Genomic DNA, 15927 nt, shown 5'->3' on the forward strand with positions numbered 1-15927 from the left:
AAGAGACATCTGAAAGTAAGAAATAATTACTAGCATGACTGCTGACTTACTACCACTACTAACACTTTTATGGCTTCTAGTTAGAAGAATTTTTAAGACCATGCATAAGAAGAATTAAAAATCATCATTTCTCTGTATTTGAACATTACAATTAATATTTGCAGCGGCCGTGATGATTCAGGGAATAGAGAGCTCGTCTTCTAATGAGGTGCCCCTAGTTCGAATCCGAGCGTCGAGTGGTTGATACGAATTCCGCAGCCGGCACGCACTTACCACAATGCTGGCGAAACATATTCCATCATCCATAGTTCCATCAAAAAGTCCTCCACGAAGGTAAATAAATTTCTCCCTGTTCTTGATCTAGGAGTTCCCTTGTCTTCTGGATTCGGTTGAAAATTACAAGGCTGCGGAGTTGAACATTAGTAGTTGTAGACCCAAAATTGGGTCGGCTGTTCAACGACGGTGATAAAAAAAATTAATAATTGATAACTCTACTCATAAGAATACATTATATTGACCTGATAATTTCTTTTCTGTTTTGGCAGAAGCAGAAAAAATTAACAGACGCGATGGAAATAAATATCTGAGATGGAATGGTTTGACATATAACAGTATAAATTTTTTAATTTTATTTTTTTATTCTGCACTCAGCAGAGTCATTAGTTGGATAACTTTGTGTGCTTGAAGTTAAGTGAACCTCTATTTTCTTTGTTGTTGACGTATACCTGTTTAGGCAGAGAGCGGGCGCGATTGTTCTTGTCTTCCAGTGGCGCCATCTATGGCTAAGAATTCCCTCCATTTTCTGCCGTACAATATAAAAATCAACAAAAAATAAATAAAATTTTAAATTGAGATAGCAAAAAGTTTTTCTTTTTTCAAATATTCTTTTTTTAAATTTTTTTTTCTTCGTAGTTGTATTTTTTGCGTTCATAGTTTTAACTAATGTAAGAAAATAATTAGTCATTTTTCTCGAAATCTTAAGTTGATTTTTCAATTGCATTGTACTTTTAACTTCATATGTTTTGAAACACCCGTATATTTTCCAATACTTAAAAGAGTAAATTATAATGAATTAGGTTTTTAGAAACTTTAAGCAGGAGATAAAATGTTTCACTTTTTATAGTTATAATTAGAAAATGAATTGGGAGATACAAAGATTAAGCCAGAAAGCATTAGCCATCAAAGGATTGTAACAACAATGACTTTTATTTCTGGAAAAAGAAACCGATAGTTGTTCCCTGAAAGATTAGGAAATGACATCATGTCAATCTATTCAACGTTTAGTTGTTTCAAAGGTAAGCAACAGTAGAGATAAGTTTTAGATAAACTGTGATGAGTCATCATTAAAATATTTATTCTTGCAATACTTTGCATTGTAATGCGCTTTTTTTTGTAATGAAATTAATCTCGAAATTCCTAATAAAATAATTCGTGCAAACAATGGAGTTTATGTGGTAACGACGCGTTAAAACGTCTTCATTACTATCATATCCATCAAAAGTCGAGACATGCTACAACTTGCTATTTTAGTTATATTAAAGTTTAAATTAGACTTAAGTTGAAACAGACTCTTTGAAAGGTCCTATTTTTGTGAAAAATCAACTCATTATTTGTGAAAATAGGATGCTAATCGCCATAAGTTATTGTCTACCAATGTTAACAATTTACGAATCATTTTTCCGCCGAGTCTCAGTGATTCAGAAGATAGAGTTCTCGCCTAACAAAGAGGTTACCCAGGTACGAATCTCATTTTCGGGGTTTTCCTCCTCATGTAGCGCAAATGCAGGTTAGCTCCACAAAAAATCAGTTTTCTCCCGTATGCTTGATTCATGTGTCCACGGGTCTTCTGGATTGGGTTCAAAATTACAAGGCTACGGAATCGACTGTAGTCCTGAATTGAAAATTGGGTTGGTTGTTCAACATTAACCATAAGAAAAATAATCGCGAAAATTTCAACCAAATATCCGCTAAACGTAAAGCTTTTTGATTATCATTAAGTAGTTAAATTTACAAAAATGCAAAGAATATACCTAAGACTGGTGTGTCTGAAGGCCCCGGAAGTTGCAGGCTCATTTCCGTTGTGAGGGAAGAACTAGAAACATCAGCATTAACAAGCGAGAACAATTACAATATTTAATTGTATTTAGGACACATTTTCCTTATTTAGTGAAATCATCAGTGGATTTAGGACATTGAATTCCCGATGGAGACATCAATTTAAGTTAATTTGTCAGTACAACTAGTAATTATATCAATTATTCTAAAAAGAGTCAGGGTGATTCAAGGGATAGAGCTCTCGCCTCCCACTAAGATGACCCGGGTTCAAATCCCAGCGATGGTTGGTCGATACGAATTCCACACCCGGCTTGCATCGAACAGAGTGCTGTCATAAAATATTCTCAGTGGTAGACGAATCATGGGTTAAGAGTAACCAGACTAACCGTGGTAGGTTTTCTTCTCCATGTAATGCAAATGTGGGTGAGTTCCAAAGTCCTCCGCGAAGGCAAATTTTTTTCAATACTTGGTTCCAGGAGTTTCTTTGTCTTTTGGGTTGGGAGTTGAAAATTTGTAGTAATAGACTCAAAACTGGGACGGCTGTTCAATGACGGTAATAAAATTAAAATTATTATAAATCGAGCATCGGTGGTTCAGGGAAGAGAGCGCTCTCCTCTCTAATAAGGATAACCAGGTCCGAATCCTAGTGATGGCTATCCTTAATGGTTGACAGGCTACCCTTAATGGTATCCTTAATGGTTAGAATCCCTTTGCCATCGGGATAAACGTGGGGGGGGGGAGGATGTAACGCAAATGCGATTCAGTTCCTTTAAAAAAAGTCCTCTACGGAACTAGTTTGTCCAAATACTTCCTCTTTCGTCTTCTGAATTGGGTTTACAATTACAAGGTTACCAAGTTAAACATTAATGGTCGTTAACTTAAAATTGGGTCAGCTACTCAACACAGATTTTAATTATAATTATATTAATTATTTTAGAACGAAATTTAGGAATTAACTAAATTTTTTAGCTGTTGAAAACCTAAATACTATTTAATATCGATGATGAAGAAAAGTTTCTTTCAACAATCATCCGGTTCAAATTTAAACAGAAGAAGTTGATAACAAATAGTTAACAACGTAGAGCGAGTTTCCGTTGAGTGATAAGAGCATCAAGCTTTGTAAGTGAGTAATGATTCTGTAACAATATTATTTAACTGGGAGATAATAAAAACGAAATATTCTTTTTTTGACAGTGTTGCCATGATCGGAAAATTTTTTCATCGGAAAAATCTAATTTAATATAAATATATTTGGATTTAAAAATATCCTGGGAATGTTTTTATAATGCTCAAGTGGAAGCAAAATTTTAAAAAAAAATTTCAGTAGTCTTTGAAAAAATTTAGCGGGGGCTTTTTGTTTTGTCCAGGTCGTGACAAGCGATCAGTGATTTCAGTAGACTGTATCTGATTAACCCCTTGGGGACGGGTGATTCAGAAAAGCATTCGTACAAAATCAGAATCAAGTTGTAATTAAATAAAAAACGGTAACTTAAATGTAGTCGTTGCTAATTTGACAGACTAGCCTTGCTTTTACTTTAATTATTGTTAGTTTAATCATATATATATATATATATATATATATATATATATATATATATATATATATATATATATAATAAATGTTAGATCAAAGTACAACTGAATAGTTTTATTTTGAACAAAGTAATGTTGAATTAAATAAATCAAACAATTATAACTCCGCCCACAAGTAAACTGCTAAAGAATTACTTTGATTACCAGTTTTATCTTTTTAACCTGATTGATACGTCTTTATGCTGGCACGTATTTGAGATAGTCGGCGCAAAAGGGTTAATGAAACAATGAACTTTTCCAAGTTGGTAGTAAAGCAATTACCGAAAAACAATCTTACTCAAAAGTATATTTATATTTTGAAAAGATTGAAATTCTCTTTCGTAAAGAATATTGTGCTTTTTATAAATTTGTTGTAGATACTTATATGTAGTGGTGGTCAAACTCATTTATAACTATTATTAAAATTCAAAAAATTTAATAGAATAACATGAATTTTGCTACCACTTTAAATATAAAAATAAAATCTTCTGACAAAATCGGAAGAGTTTGCAGCTATGAATATAGAACTGTTAGACCTCATTTTAATTTAAAAATAACGACATTGTCAACTGATTATTATTACTTATCTTTTAATTTGCCGTAGTAGCTAAAATCATCAAAAATATTATACTCCTCCTACCAACATTTTATTTTTAACAGAACGCTGCGAAAACTGATTTTATTTTGTCGATTACTTTCTTTTTTGAATTGATTTCCTGGTTGATGAACTTGAACGCGTACCAGCAGCGGCGCCAGTTAAACCACAAGGGAAAATTACCGTTTAATAACCCAATACCAGAAATTTAAAAAATTAAATATCGATAGAATTTTTTTTTTTCGTACTCGAATAGCAGATGTCAGAAGACATGCTGTGCCGTCTGCAAATTTAATTGTCAATTTGTTATAATTAAAATTGTTTAATTAATTTGTTTTAATTGTTAATCATTGAAATTAACTTGCCTCTTAATTCTCAACTTTACCATAGGCCAACGTACAGGTACAGGACAAAAAAAAATGCGATCAATTCTATATTAACTCTAATCAATTCTATATTAACTCTATTAATTCTATATTACTTCTATGTAAACAATCTTTCTTTGAGCAGCAAATATTTTGGAAATTTTTACACGGCAAAATTGTTGGCACACTCTTAAAAATCATGCTTGTAGCATTTAGAAATAGTGTTATTTTTACCCCAGCAAAATTCGGATCGACCAAAATAAGGGAGCAAGTTAATAACTTCTTTCGGTTTTTAATAGTCCCAGCAATTTTAAAATCATTCTATAAAAAATTTATATAAGATTCGAATTATAATGATATTAAAAAGGGGAAAGATGCTTGTAACTTTTTACGTTCATTTAATTCGAAGCAAATTTTGCATGGTTAAAAAAGACACCATTTCTAAAAGCTTGAAGCATGATCTTTCAAATTTTTCCCTGTAAAATCTTTCAAAACATTTACTGCTAAAGGAAAGATTGTTTACATAGAATTCTGAAGTCTTATTATTTTGCTAGTAAATGTATACGATACTAATTTTTAACAATTACATTATAAGCCCATTCACAGGCGTTTACACACAAATGTTCAAATTAATTGCAACAAGCTGTGATATTAAATATTTCTAACGTTCTATGATATCAAACTAATTTTAATATTTATCATAGTTAACTTAGAAAGTCCCCCCCCCCTTAAAATCTATCCATAAAATATTTTTGCTACTACTTTTTTTTTGTCAATTCTAATTTTCTACAAATTCCGAGTTTATACGACTAAGTGCTATTGATGCACAACTTCTTCTGATTTAACCAGGCATTTTGCGTACATTCATTGGCCACAATTCTTACGGATTTCTTGACTAATTTTACGATTAAAATTTTCTATTCAACAAAGGGTAAAATCTCATACATTTTTCTAAAATAAATAATATTTTTGCAAAAATATCTCTTGGAAAATTACGGAGGGGGATGAAGTAAAAGTGAATGAAAAAGTCTATATTTAATAAGTGTAAGTAACACAATTTGTGGGCGACCCCTTTGGTTGAAGAAGAAGCTTTGAATTGTGCGCTGATCTATTGCAAAGTATTCGATAACATAAGCTTAGCAGTTTCATCATATGATTCATACTGACAGCAATAATCTTCTTAAACCTATGATTCATACTGACAGCAATAATCTTCTTAAACCATCATTATACTGTTTTGTTTATTAATTTGAATTTTTTCTTCAAAACTTATATTGAAAATATTTCATGGTTTAATTTCAAAAGAAAAATGAATACATTTTAAAGTTGATTCACTAAATTGCAAACGATTTATTCGGGATAAATGTTAATTTTTACATGTCTTTTCTTGGCATGCTGCCAAGGTCAAATAAATTTCTTAATTAAGGGTATTTTCCCTTTATGTTAAAATATAGGCAAACTTAAAGCTAACTAATTCATCAGAGTATAAAATTTAATTTTAAAATGCTTTAAAAATTACGGATGTAAATTAACCCAGAAAGAATTTAAGAAAGAATTAATTAATTAGAAAGGTGATTTTTAATAAAATGAAAAATCAATTATATAATACACTGCTTACTAGTAACGTAATATTTAAGTGCTTGTAACACTTAAATATTACGTTATTATTCTTACTTGAAAATACTATTTCTAAAAATTAAACAAAATTGAAAACATGCAATAAAAAAGACTAGCATTTTATTTATTTTTTTCAATTAGAAAAATTATCATTTGTATAATTTTTTAAAATAATATAACAATAAATTATTATTGTACATTTTGATCCAAATAAAATATTAAAAAAAACTTTTTTACAAAAAGCTTTAATGGAGTATTATATTATAATTATAAAAATACATACTTTTGATCAAATCTCAAGCATATGATAAATAAGTTCAAATAAAAAATTTAAATAAGGGTACAAACAACATGCATATCCCCTAAATCAGCATTAAAAAAAAATATATTGAAAGAAAATATCTATATATATATTTCTCTTACACGGCGACAAAAAAAAGCCTCATTACAACTCCCCGAATGGCAACGCTAGAAAATCGACCAATGATTGCCGCTAAAAATGTCACATGCCAAATCTAGCTGAAGTGGCTCAACATATAGCACTTTTAGAAACGGAAACTGAAATAACAATTAAGCTGTGGCAATCTCATATTATTAAGCTAAGCAGAAGTGAATAGTCTTTGTCGATAGATCTCTATTTTAGCATTTTGTCGAAAGCGCTTTTTTCCACGAATTTATTTGACGATTTTTGATTTAGATCACGAATTTATTTGTTTTATTATTGTTATTAGTTATTCATTGAAAAATGAGTCTCAGTCAAGGAGTCTTTATTTGAATCAAATTTATTTTAATGATATAGTATTTACTAAAAAGATGTAATTTTTTTAAAAAAAAGTTGTTATATGGATTTGAATGATTGTTTTGAATTCTTAGAATTTTGTGCATTTGCAATTTATCTAAGTTAGTAGCGAGCGAACCATATAAGATTGCGTAGCAATTTTCGGGGGTTGGCCAGCGTTAGCGAGCAGGGGGCGCAGCCCACTAGTTCCACAAAAAAATTTTATAGAGAAAAATGTGATATAACTAAATACAGGGGTTGAACAAAAATGTGGAAATACTTTAATGCTAACTGCATGCAAACATGCAGCAAATGTTTGGGAAGATTTTTCATGGCGAAACTGTAGGTACAATTTGAAAAATCATGCTTGAAGCTTTTAGAAATGCAGGGCTCTGTCCAGACATTTCGTGAAAGGCCCGTTTTTCGTGAAATTGTGAAAAAATTACTCACATTCTTTCAACCAGGGTCCGCTTTTATGAATTTGTGCAAATAGGGTCCGTTATTGCAAAAAAAAAAAAAAAAAAACTTTTTCAAGGAGTTTTTAAATTGTAAATACGTACAAGATTATGCTCACCACTGTAAAATTATAATTAAAAAAATTAAATTTTCAAAAATAAACAACAATTGCTGCTTCTAAATTAGAGGTGCAACATACAGATATTTGGTATTTAGCCTATACTGCTGAACGCAGAATATTCATTTCGGACGAATAATGGAAGAATCGTCTGCCGAAGACAAAACTTAATTCATTTACATCCATCTTTTTTGATTCCTGCCCTGGAAAGATTCGACTAACAAAATAATAATGAAGATAAACAAATTTGTGAAGGGTCCGATTGAAAGAAAAATCATTTTATGAAGGGTCCGTTTTTAAGTTAAAATATTTTGTGAAGGGTCCGTTTTTAAGTTAAAATATTTTGTGAAGGGTCCGTTTTGAAGTTAAAATATTTTGTGAAGGATCCGTTTTTATGAAAAGATATATTGTGAAAGATCCGTTAACGGACCCAAATTTCTTCTAAACAGACCCCTGGAAATGAGATAAATCAGATCTCTGGGCTACTGAAGTGGAGATTGATTCGTTCGGAAATAATTCTGTAGCCTGATCTGCCGCACCAACTATAATCGCCAAGTGCTAAATAGATTTTAAATTTGCATTAAAAAAAAAATTACATGTTATGCTAGCTTGGTGGTGGCTACGAGTTATACCTTTCTGTAATACTTTCTTTTTTTTTAATTCCTCACGGACGTTTCTCAAGGAAGTTTTCAAGATTTGGATGGATGAATGTACGTATGAATGGGTCCATCCTATAAACGGGCTGTGACGTGTGTGTGGATAAAATCATATTCTTGGCCATAGACGGTGCCAATAAAAAACAATAAATGCACCCTCTGGTTAAAAATTCGCTTGGTTTTTTACCAAGCAGGCTTGCTGGCATATAACATTAGAAACAAAAACGAAACGGAGCGACTTCATTTTAAAACTGAAATGATAGGCAACTCTAGAAAAATTAAACCATTACTTTTTACTTCACCAAAAAAAAAATCACGCTTTCGCAATATGAACGAATTAACAAAATAAATAAACTCACGACTATCAAGTTTCTCAATCGAAGTATCAGATCGGTTTTTCCTAGTGTTCAAGTCATTAATGTAGATGGAAATTTTTTAAACTTTCCCGCATGTAAAACATAACATCAAATAACATATCAAATTTTCAAATAAAACCTTTTCAGTGCAAAATAATAATTCGAATCATAATTATTTTGCATTGATAGCCATAATAAGTATTAATTTATACTAAACATATATATTGCATATATATGTTTAGTATAAATTAATGCTTTCCGTTGTTTCTAACACTAAACAATGATTTAACATCATTTTTAAAAATTCAATAAATAGTGATTAACAAAAAAAGTTATTTCCGCAGTTTTATACAAAAATAAAGAAATCAAGTAAAAGAATTCTATTCAAGTACCACTCTGAATTATGAAGTTTTTATATTAGTATATTTACCATTGATCAAATATCCAACATTCCCAGGCACCCAATTTTGGATTAATAAAGTAAGTAAGTAAATATCCAACATAAAAAAAAAATTCATTTATGTAACTTTTAAGTTTTAACATGTAGCATGCAAGCATCTTTTTTTGGAAAAAGAATTTATCACAGCTATTATAGATTAAAATTTAAAGTGGTAGGTAAGATTTCATAAAAGTTGGAGCAACTTGTCACTACAGCTGAATAAATCACTAACGTAAATCCACTAAAACTGCTTTTAATAGAAAAAGGTCTACGGGAATTTCCCGCTGTTTCATTCGTCTATTTCCATTAAAAAGTTCTCCAAAACAAGTAGAAAAATGGTAACAATATTTATGCAGACCTAAAACAACGAGAGCGAATTTTTAAAAATAAATTGAAAGCTTTAAACTTTGATCAACTACCACTTAGTTTCGTATTGGAATGCCAGGGCTTTCTTTGTTTCACAATAATTAGTTGTAATATAAATATTTTGTCCTTACATTCGTTTATTTACTTGGTTGAGTACAATAAATAATTGAAATTAATAATCCCAAAACATCATTTGCTTAAAAAAATTATTAACCCAAATTTAATTATTAATTAAAATTATAGCAATTATAATATTTTATAGCAATATTAATTATAATAATAAGTAATTACAATTAAATTAATTGCAAACATGGCAACAATAAGTAAAATAAAAACAATAAAATTTGCTTAACCATCAAACAGGAGGCATTATACCCAGCAAGTAATTACATGAGTAATTACAATTACATTAATTGCATACATAGCAACAATAAGTGCGATAAAACAATAAAATTTGTTTAACCATCTTAGAGGCGATATTAAATGTTTTTTACCTTTCCCATAATTTTTGAAGCTAATTAAATCTTTCTATTATCAAGTATACAATAATTATTATTATAATATTAAACACAAAAAATAACTCATTAGTTTCAATAACAAAGGTTAATTTAATATATAGAATTTTTTTTAATATTTCCATTGATTTTAATTAATGAAGTTTCTCATAAAAGCAGCTAATTAAAAATAGTTGCCTTAATAGTTTAAAAAGATACCGGTCAAAACATAAATTTAATAAAAGATGAAGAAAAAAATTTACCTGGCTTTTGAGCGCTTGCCATTATTTAACAATTGAGTTCCGCCAACTGTATAAAAACCTATCGTATAAAAACCTATAACGTATAAAAACCTACGTATAAAAACCTAGACGTATAAAAACCTATCCTTCAACTCCAACTAGCAGAATCATGTGATTCACGTGACTAACTAATCAGACAAACCGCAAATTTGTAGGGACTAATTAATGATAAAAAGTTTCACAGGAACTGATCTACAGCGCTTTTTACTACCAAGAAGAGATAAATGCCGTAGTTAAGTCGAAAGGTTTTATACATTTCTTTGACTTGGCGACGAAATTGTTTTATCGCCACGCTTATCAGACGATACTAAAATTTGTTTTCTTTTTCAAACGAATTAGCGGATTCGAAGGTAGTTGAAAGTGAAAGTGAAACTTATTCTCTGAAGTTGAAAAGTGAAGTGCATGTGTCTGAATGATATTATATTTTCCCGTAATATTCCTTTTTTTTTCAGAGCTGCTTTGAAGTCAATATTATTATTCTTTAAAAAAATATGATGAAGATATTTTTTTCTTCTCTCAACACCTGTTACTATTTCATGCCAGTTTGAGGAAAAATGTTTCGTTGATAGGACAAATTTTTTTCGTTTAACTGTTGTAACCTGTTTGATCATATATGACTCATACCATCACCTCCTATATTAAAAAGCCTGTATTTTATAAGTAGTCTGCGCAGACTATTTGAAAAAAATGAACCAGTTGTGCGCACGAGTCCAAATTTTATTTTTAAAGTAATTGAGTGAATTATATCACGTATATTTCAGAATTGAATCTGTAGCGGTTGACAGGTAAATGAGACAAAACAATGATATTCAAAAATTAAACAAAATTTTAGACATATATTTGCTACCACTTTCTTAATTTCACTAGATTTTCAAATTAGTGGCTCTATTGTTAACTGCTTTACATTCTTAGTGGTCAGATCAAACTACATATAAAAAACAGTGTGGAGGCTTTCAGTTATAAGAGGCGCCCACTCACGCACACTGAATAGTAGCTTTGAAAGACATAATTTATTTTACTATAGTGGGATGTGAAAGAATTGGTGCAATTTTGTGGTCTATTACGTAATAAAACTTGGAGAAATTAAGCTTATTTGAGGTCGTTTTTGATTACTAATACACAGTTTTTATTCCTTAATTTTACTAACTTGTGTTATTAATACGGATGCTATGGTTTTAATCTTTTTTTAATTTCTAATAATAATACTTTAAGCAAATTAGTTATATTTTTTGGAAAAAATTCGTAATAAAATGAAAGAATTACAAAAAGTATTAATAGAGTTTTGTTCTTTTCAAAATCACTTTTGAAAGCAGTTTGTTAAGTTTACATTCTAGGTTTCAGATTATCCTTTTGCTCGTTTCAAAATTTTTGTTCAAATTTAGGGAACTTAGTTTCTTGTTCATCCTAAAAAATTAATTTATTGTTGAGTAAGGGATTAATAATTTAAAAAAATGAATAATTTCCAACATAGCTACTAACTTTTCTTTTAAGTAAGGATTTTTTTCTGGAGTGAACAAAATGTGCAATTTATTGTATTTTTTTTTCATAATTAATATAGTTTAAAAAGGTTTTAATCATTACAGTATTTGAATTAGTGCATAATAAATACCTAAAGAATAATTTTTAAAATAATTATAAATGAATACATAAATATCTGATAATGCATAAATAATAAGTGTTATCGAAAAAAGAAAAAAAAAAACATTTTTGAACTTACGTTATTCTTTCACTACCACTTTAAATATTAAAAAAATTATTTTCGCATAAAATTTTGCAACTTATTTGAGTAAATTATGAGCAATAATTTTTAGCGGCAGCAGACGCTAGCTAATTTGAGGATGTCATGAACTGAATTATAAATAGAGGTATGATTATTATGAAATTTTTTTTTAAAATTATGGCTTTTTTTTATCAACATTTTATTTCCATCCAAAATTTGCTAAACCCCAAAAATAACCTAGAAAAATATCTTTTAAAATTTTCCTACCTGGGGCAGGTGGTAGAGATGAGAAAAATTGTTCATTATCACTTTCAACTGAAGTGTAACTATCGAATGGCCCAGTATGGGCCTCCTCAAAATCACTATCATCTGCGAGATTCATAGCTGACATATTCAAAATTCAATAGCCTGAAACTGCACAAAATAATTGTTTATCATCCCTTAGTAATTTAAGGAAATTTTAAGAAATGCGATCGTTTGCGTTACATGATTGGTAGACACCAGTGTAAACAGTAAGAAAAGTAGAACTTTTTTTTTAAAATACCAATTAAAGTGATTAATTTATTTTAGAACGGCTCAATAGTTTTAACTTACATTTTACTCATAAATGTAATGCCGAAACAATAATCTACGTATGAAAAATATATTTGAGCGAAAACAAGTAGATTTATCTATTCTGTTTTTTTTTTTTTTTTTTTTTTTTTTTTTAAGTGAAAAAAAAAGCACTATACTTTGAGTTTAGATCCAGTTATAATTATATTTGTATTGGATCGATCTTGTTTCTTGCAAAAGAAATCAAAACAATAAAACATTTAAAAAAAAAAAAAACGGTTCTTTTTAACCCTTTGGCGCAGATGGGATGCCGATGGCCTTTTATATGTTTTTTTCTGACGTTCTAATTACAACAAAAATATATTTTAGAATTTTTTAACTATAAAAAAAACATTCTAATAGTTACAAAAAAAAAACTTTTAGATTATCGGAATAATATTTACACTAAAATCCAAAAAAGAGTCGTTTGAATTTGTTTTGTTTTTTTATTCATATCCAAAAATTTATCAATAATTTATTTCATAAATTAATGAAATTTCAATGATAAATAACTTTTTCTTAGATCTAAATAACTGCAAAAAAATGTGAACTTGAAAAATTATTGTTCGGAAGTGATGTAGTCGGGTTTAGAAAATTTTAATGTTTAGAGCAGAAAAAGACACGCTTTATTTCTTAACCATAAATTATTAAAAAGCTGCATATTATATTTTTTCACTTATATAGACTTAGATCAATACAAAATAATGAAAAATATGTTCAATAAAAATTCTGCGGCAAAATTTAAAAAAGAGACTAGGCAAGAATGGGTTAAAATCATTTTTTAATAAATAAAACTAACTCACCATTTGCTGCCATATTTTTTCTTGTGCTATTTGCAATAATTCGAACTTGTTCTAATTTATAAAAACACTTTTATTCAATTATTTAGAGTAATAGTAAACTTTATGATTTAATATTCAATTAGTTAGCTTTTGGAATGTTTTTTTGCACCTTTATACGTACAAACAACATTAACGTATTAATTGTGCAACATGCAGGCAAAATTAAACTTATTTTAAATTGTTGTTTGGCTACCGCGTTAAAAAATCTGGGTGAATAAAATTTGATTGGTTGCTATGCACAAAGCTGCCAATCAAAAGCAAGTGAAACTTGAATCCGCGTAATAGCTAATAACCACAAAAAAGGAGTAACCCTAAAACCACAAAAGATATATCAAATCTTCTAAATTTATTTCCTTGAGAAACTTCTTAACATAAATCCATCTTTTTTCTGAATATCATTAAGAGGATTACAACTGAGCGATGTATTGTGAAATATCGATATTATTTAAACATCGTGAAAGCGATATTTTATATTTCAGTATATTGTGATTGCAATGTGTTATGATAAATTTCAAACTTATGATAATTATCGACAATTATAATATCGCGATTATTTTCAATAACTGTAAATATCGATTTGAATAATATCGAGAGTCTTATCAATTAATAGAATTATTGAATATGGTAATACTACGATCATTATCGACAGCAGTTAACATCGAATACAATAATATGGGAAGTATTATCCAAAACGGTATGTTCGTGAGTTAAGTCATTTTAATTTGAGCTAACCAAAATAATGATTAATGTAAAAATAATATAAATCAGTTTCTACTCCAAACCTAACTCTTAAGTGCTTACGTAATTTTCAAATGGGGCCCGTTATGAGAAAATGAAGTTTATCGTCACGTGAGTTGAAATCGAAAGTGAAACTTATTTAACTAAGTGCCAATTCAGATTAGACTGGCAATTTTAACCGGAGTGATTTGTCTCAATTACATCCGCTATTACTGAATCAAATCTTCCATATGAAATTAAAAATTACGTAAAACTGATTAAAACATTCTTATGTTAATTAAAGCGACTTATTTGTTTACTTTTGATACAAAACTATAATTTTTATTTATAGAACATTAAGATCTAATATCATACCTGCCAACTTTTACTCTTTCTGAGAATGGATTTTTCAAGTGGTAGAAAAACAATCACCGAAAAACAATCTTACTAAAAAAAAAGTTTTTTTTGGCTCTGTTAAAATGTGCTATCATAAAGATTAGTATGCTTTTGTATATTCGTCGTAATTATTTATATGTAGTGATGGTCAAACTCATTTATAATCATTATTAATTATTATAATTCAAAAAGTCTAATGACATGACATGAGTTTCGGCACCACTTTAAATACGAAATTAAAATCTTCCGGGGAAACCGGAAGAGTTGGCAGCTATGTAATATTTAGGGTGGCCACAACTGGAAAAATTTTAAAAAGTGGTGGTAAGTGTTGCACGAAGCTACTGAAAATTTTGATGGTTTTAATTCCACCTGAGCATTTCAGTCAGTCGGTTTTAAAAACTAAATATTATATAGTTCAGGACTGATATATTTCGACCAAGCAAATTTTTTTAACCCTTTATGGAATAGCAAATTTTAATTAAAAATTTTATTCAGGTGTGATATTAATAACTGCAACCTTAGACAAACATTCTATGCCTGTGTGAAGTATTTATCTATGCATTATCCCCCAGGATGGGGTTTTATCATATTCATCTCTAGGAAATGATGAAAATCGGGAGCGAAGCTTCAAGAAAAGTTAGAATAAGAGTTCCGTTATCACAGCAACTACTCCGGGTAAATACAGAAATATCACCAAAATCAATCCAGTTATCACAGAAAACGTAATTACAAACTAGAATTTGTAGATTTCAGTTAATTTTACCGACATTTTAAAACGTTCAACACGGCTTGACTGCAACTAAGTCACTTAGTTGCAGTCAACTTTTAGTCCTTTCGAGTATGATTTTCCCCACAGGTAGTAAAATGAAATTTAAATTACAATTTTAGGCAGAAAAATACGCTGTGTTTTGAAAAGGCTACTGTGAACAACTATTCAAGTATTACACAGAGATGCCAACTTGCTCCGGACAGAAAATATATATTTTAAAGTGGTAGTTTATCAATTGTGAATCTTGGTTTAATGAATTCAATTTACTAGATTTTTATCCACCACTATTTCTAAATAATTCAAAATCTTATATAATTTATCACTTTTCAGTATTCATGTTACGCTTAACCTTTTAAAAAGCAAGCAAAAATAGTCAAATATTTGCAAAATTTACTTTGTAGTTATTTACCGTTTTTTTTAATTATTTTGGCGCGTCCGGAGCAGTTGGCATCTCTGATTACATATTAATATATATATATGCTTAGTTTTTTCAAAAATAGTGGTGGTCAAAAAGATAATAAATGAAGTTTATAAATGCAAGGAATATATAGAAAGCATACATTTTCCTACCACTTTAAATATAGAAATAAAATTTTACCCAAATGCGTAAAAGTTGGCAGGTATGATATTTACATACCTGCCAACTTTTAATCCTTTCGAGGATGATTTACCCCAGTGGTAGGAAATGAAATTTTAATAACAATTTTAGGCAGAAACATGCGT

The 15927-nt window shown here is 29.3% G+C and overlaps 1 protein-coding gene across 14 annotated transcripts in view; it reads right to left on the reverse strand.

Annotated features, from left to right (window-relative positions):
* The window catches only part of LOC107440144 (dynamin-1), an 83673-nt gene that overhangs the window by 44117 nt on the left and 23629 nt on the right, over window positions 1-15927 (reverse strand). For 2 of the 14 annotated variants that reach the window (XM_087151981.1, XM_087151975.1), the window contains exon 1: window positions 10131-10475. The exons of 7 other annotated variants lie outside the window; for them this stretch is intronic. In XM_087151981.1, the coding sequence (XP_087008107.1) occupies window positions 10131-10152 (22 nt within the window). In that variant the 5' untranslated portion in view covers window positions 10153-10475. Of the gene's footprint in view, window positions 1-10130; window positions 10522-12156; window positions 12304-13283; window positions 13582-15927 lie in introns of those variants that run through there. 5 more of the 14 variants (XM_087151970.1, XM_087151973.1, XM_087151976.1 and 2 more) reach the window with 5 other exon arrangements.

The sequence above is a fragment of the Parasteatoda tepidariorum genome, chromosome 9, assembly GCF_982258835.1.
Source record: "Parasteatoda tepidariorum strain Cologne lab strain chromosome 9, Ptep-v5.0, whole genome shotgun sequence".
NCBI classification, from domain to species: domain Eukaryota; kingdom Metazoa; phylum Arthropoda; class Arachnida; order Araneae; family Theridiidae; genus Parasteatoda; species Parasteatoda tepidariorum.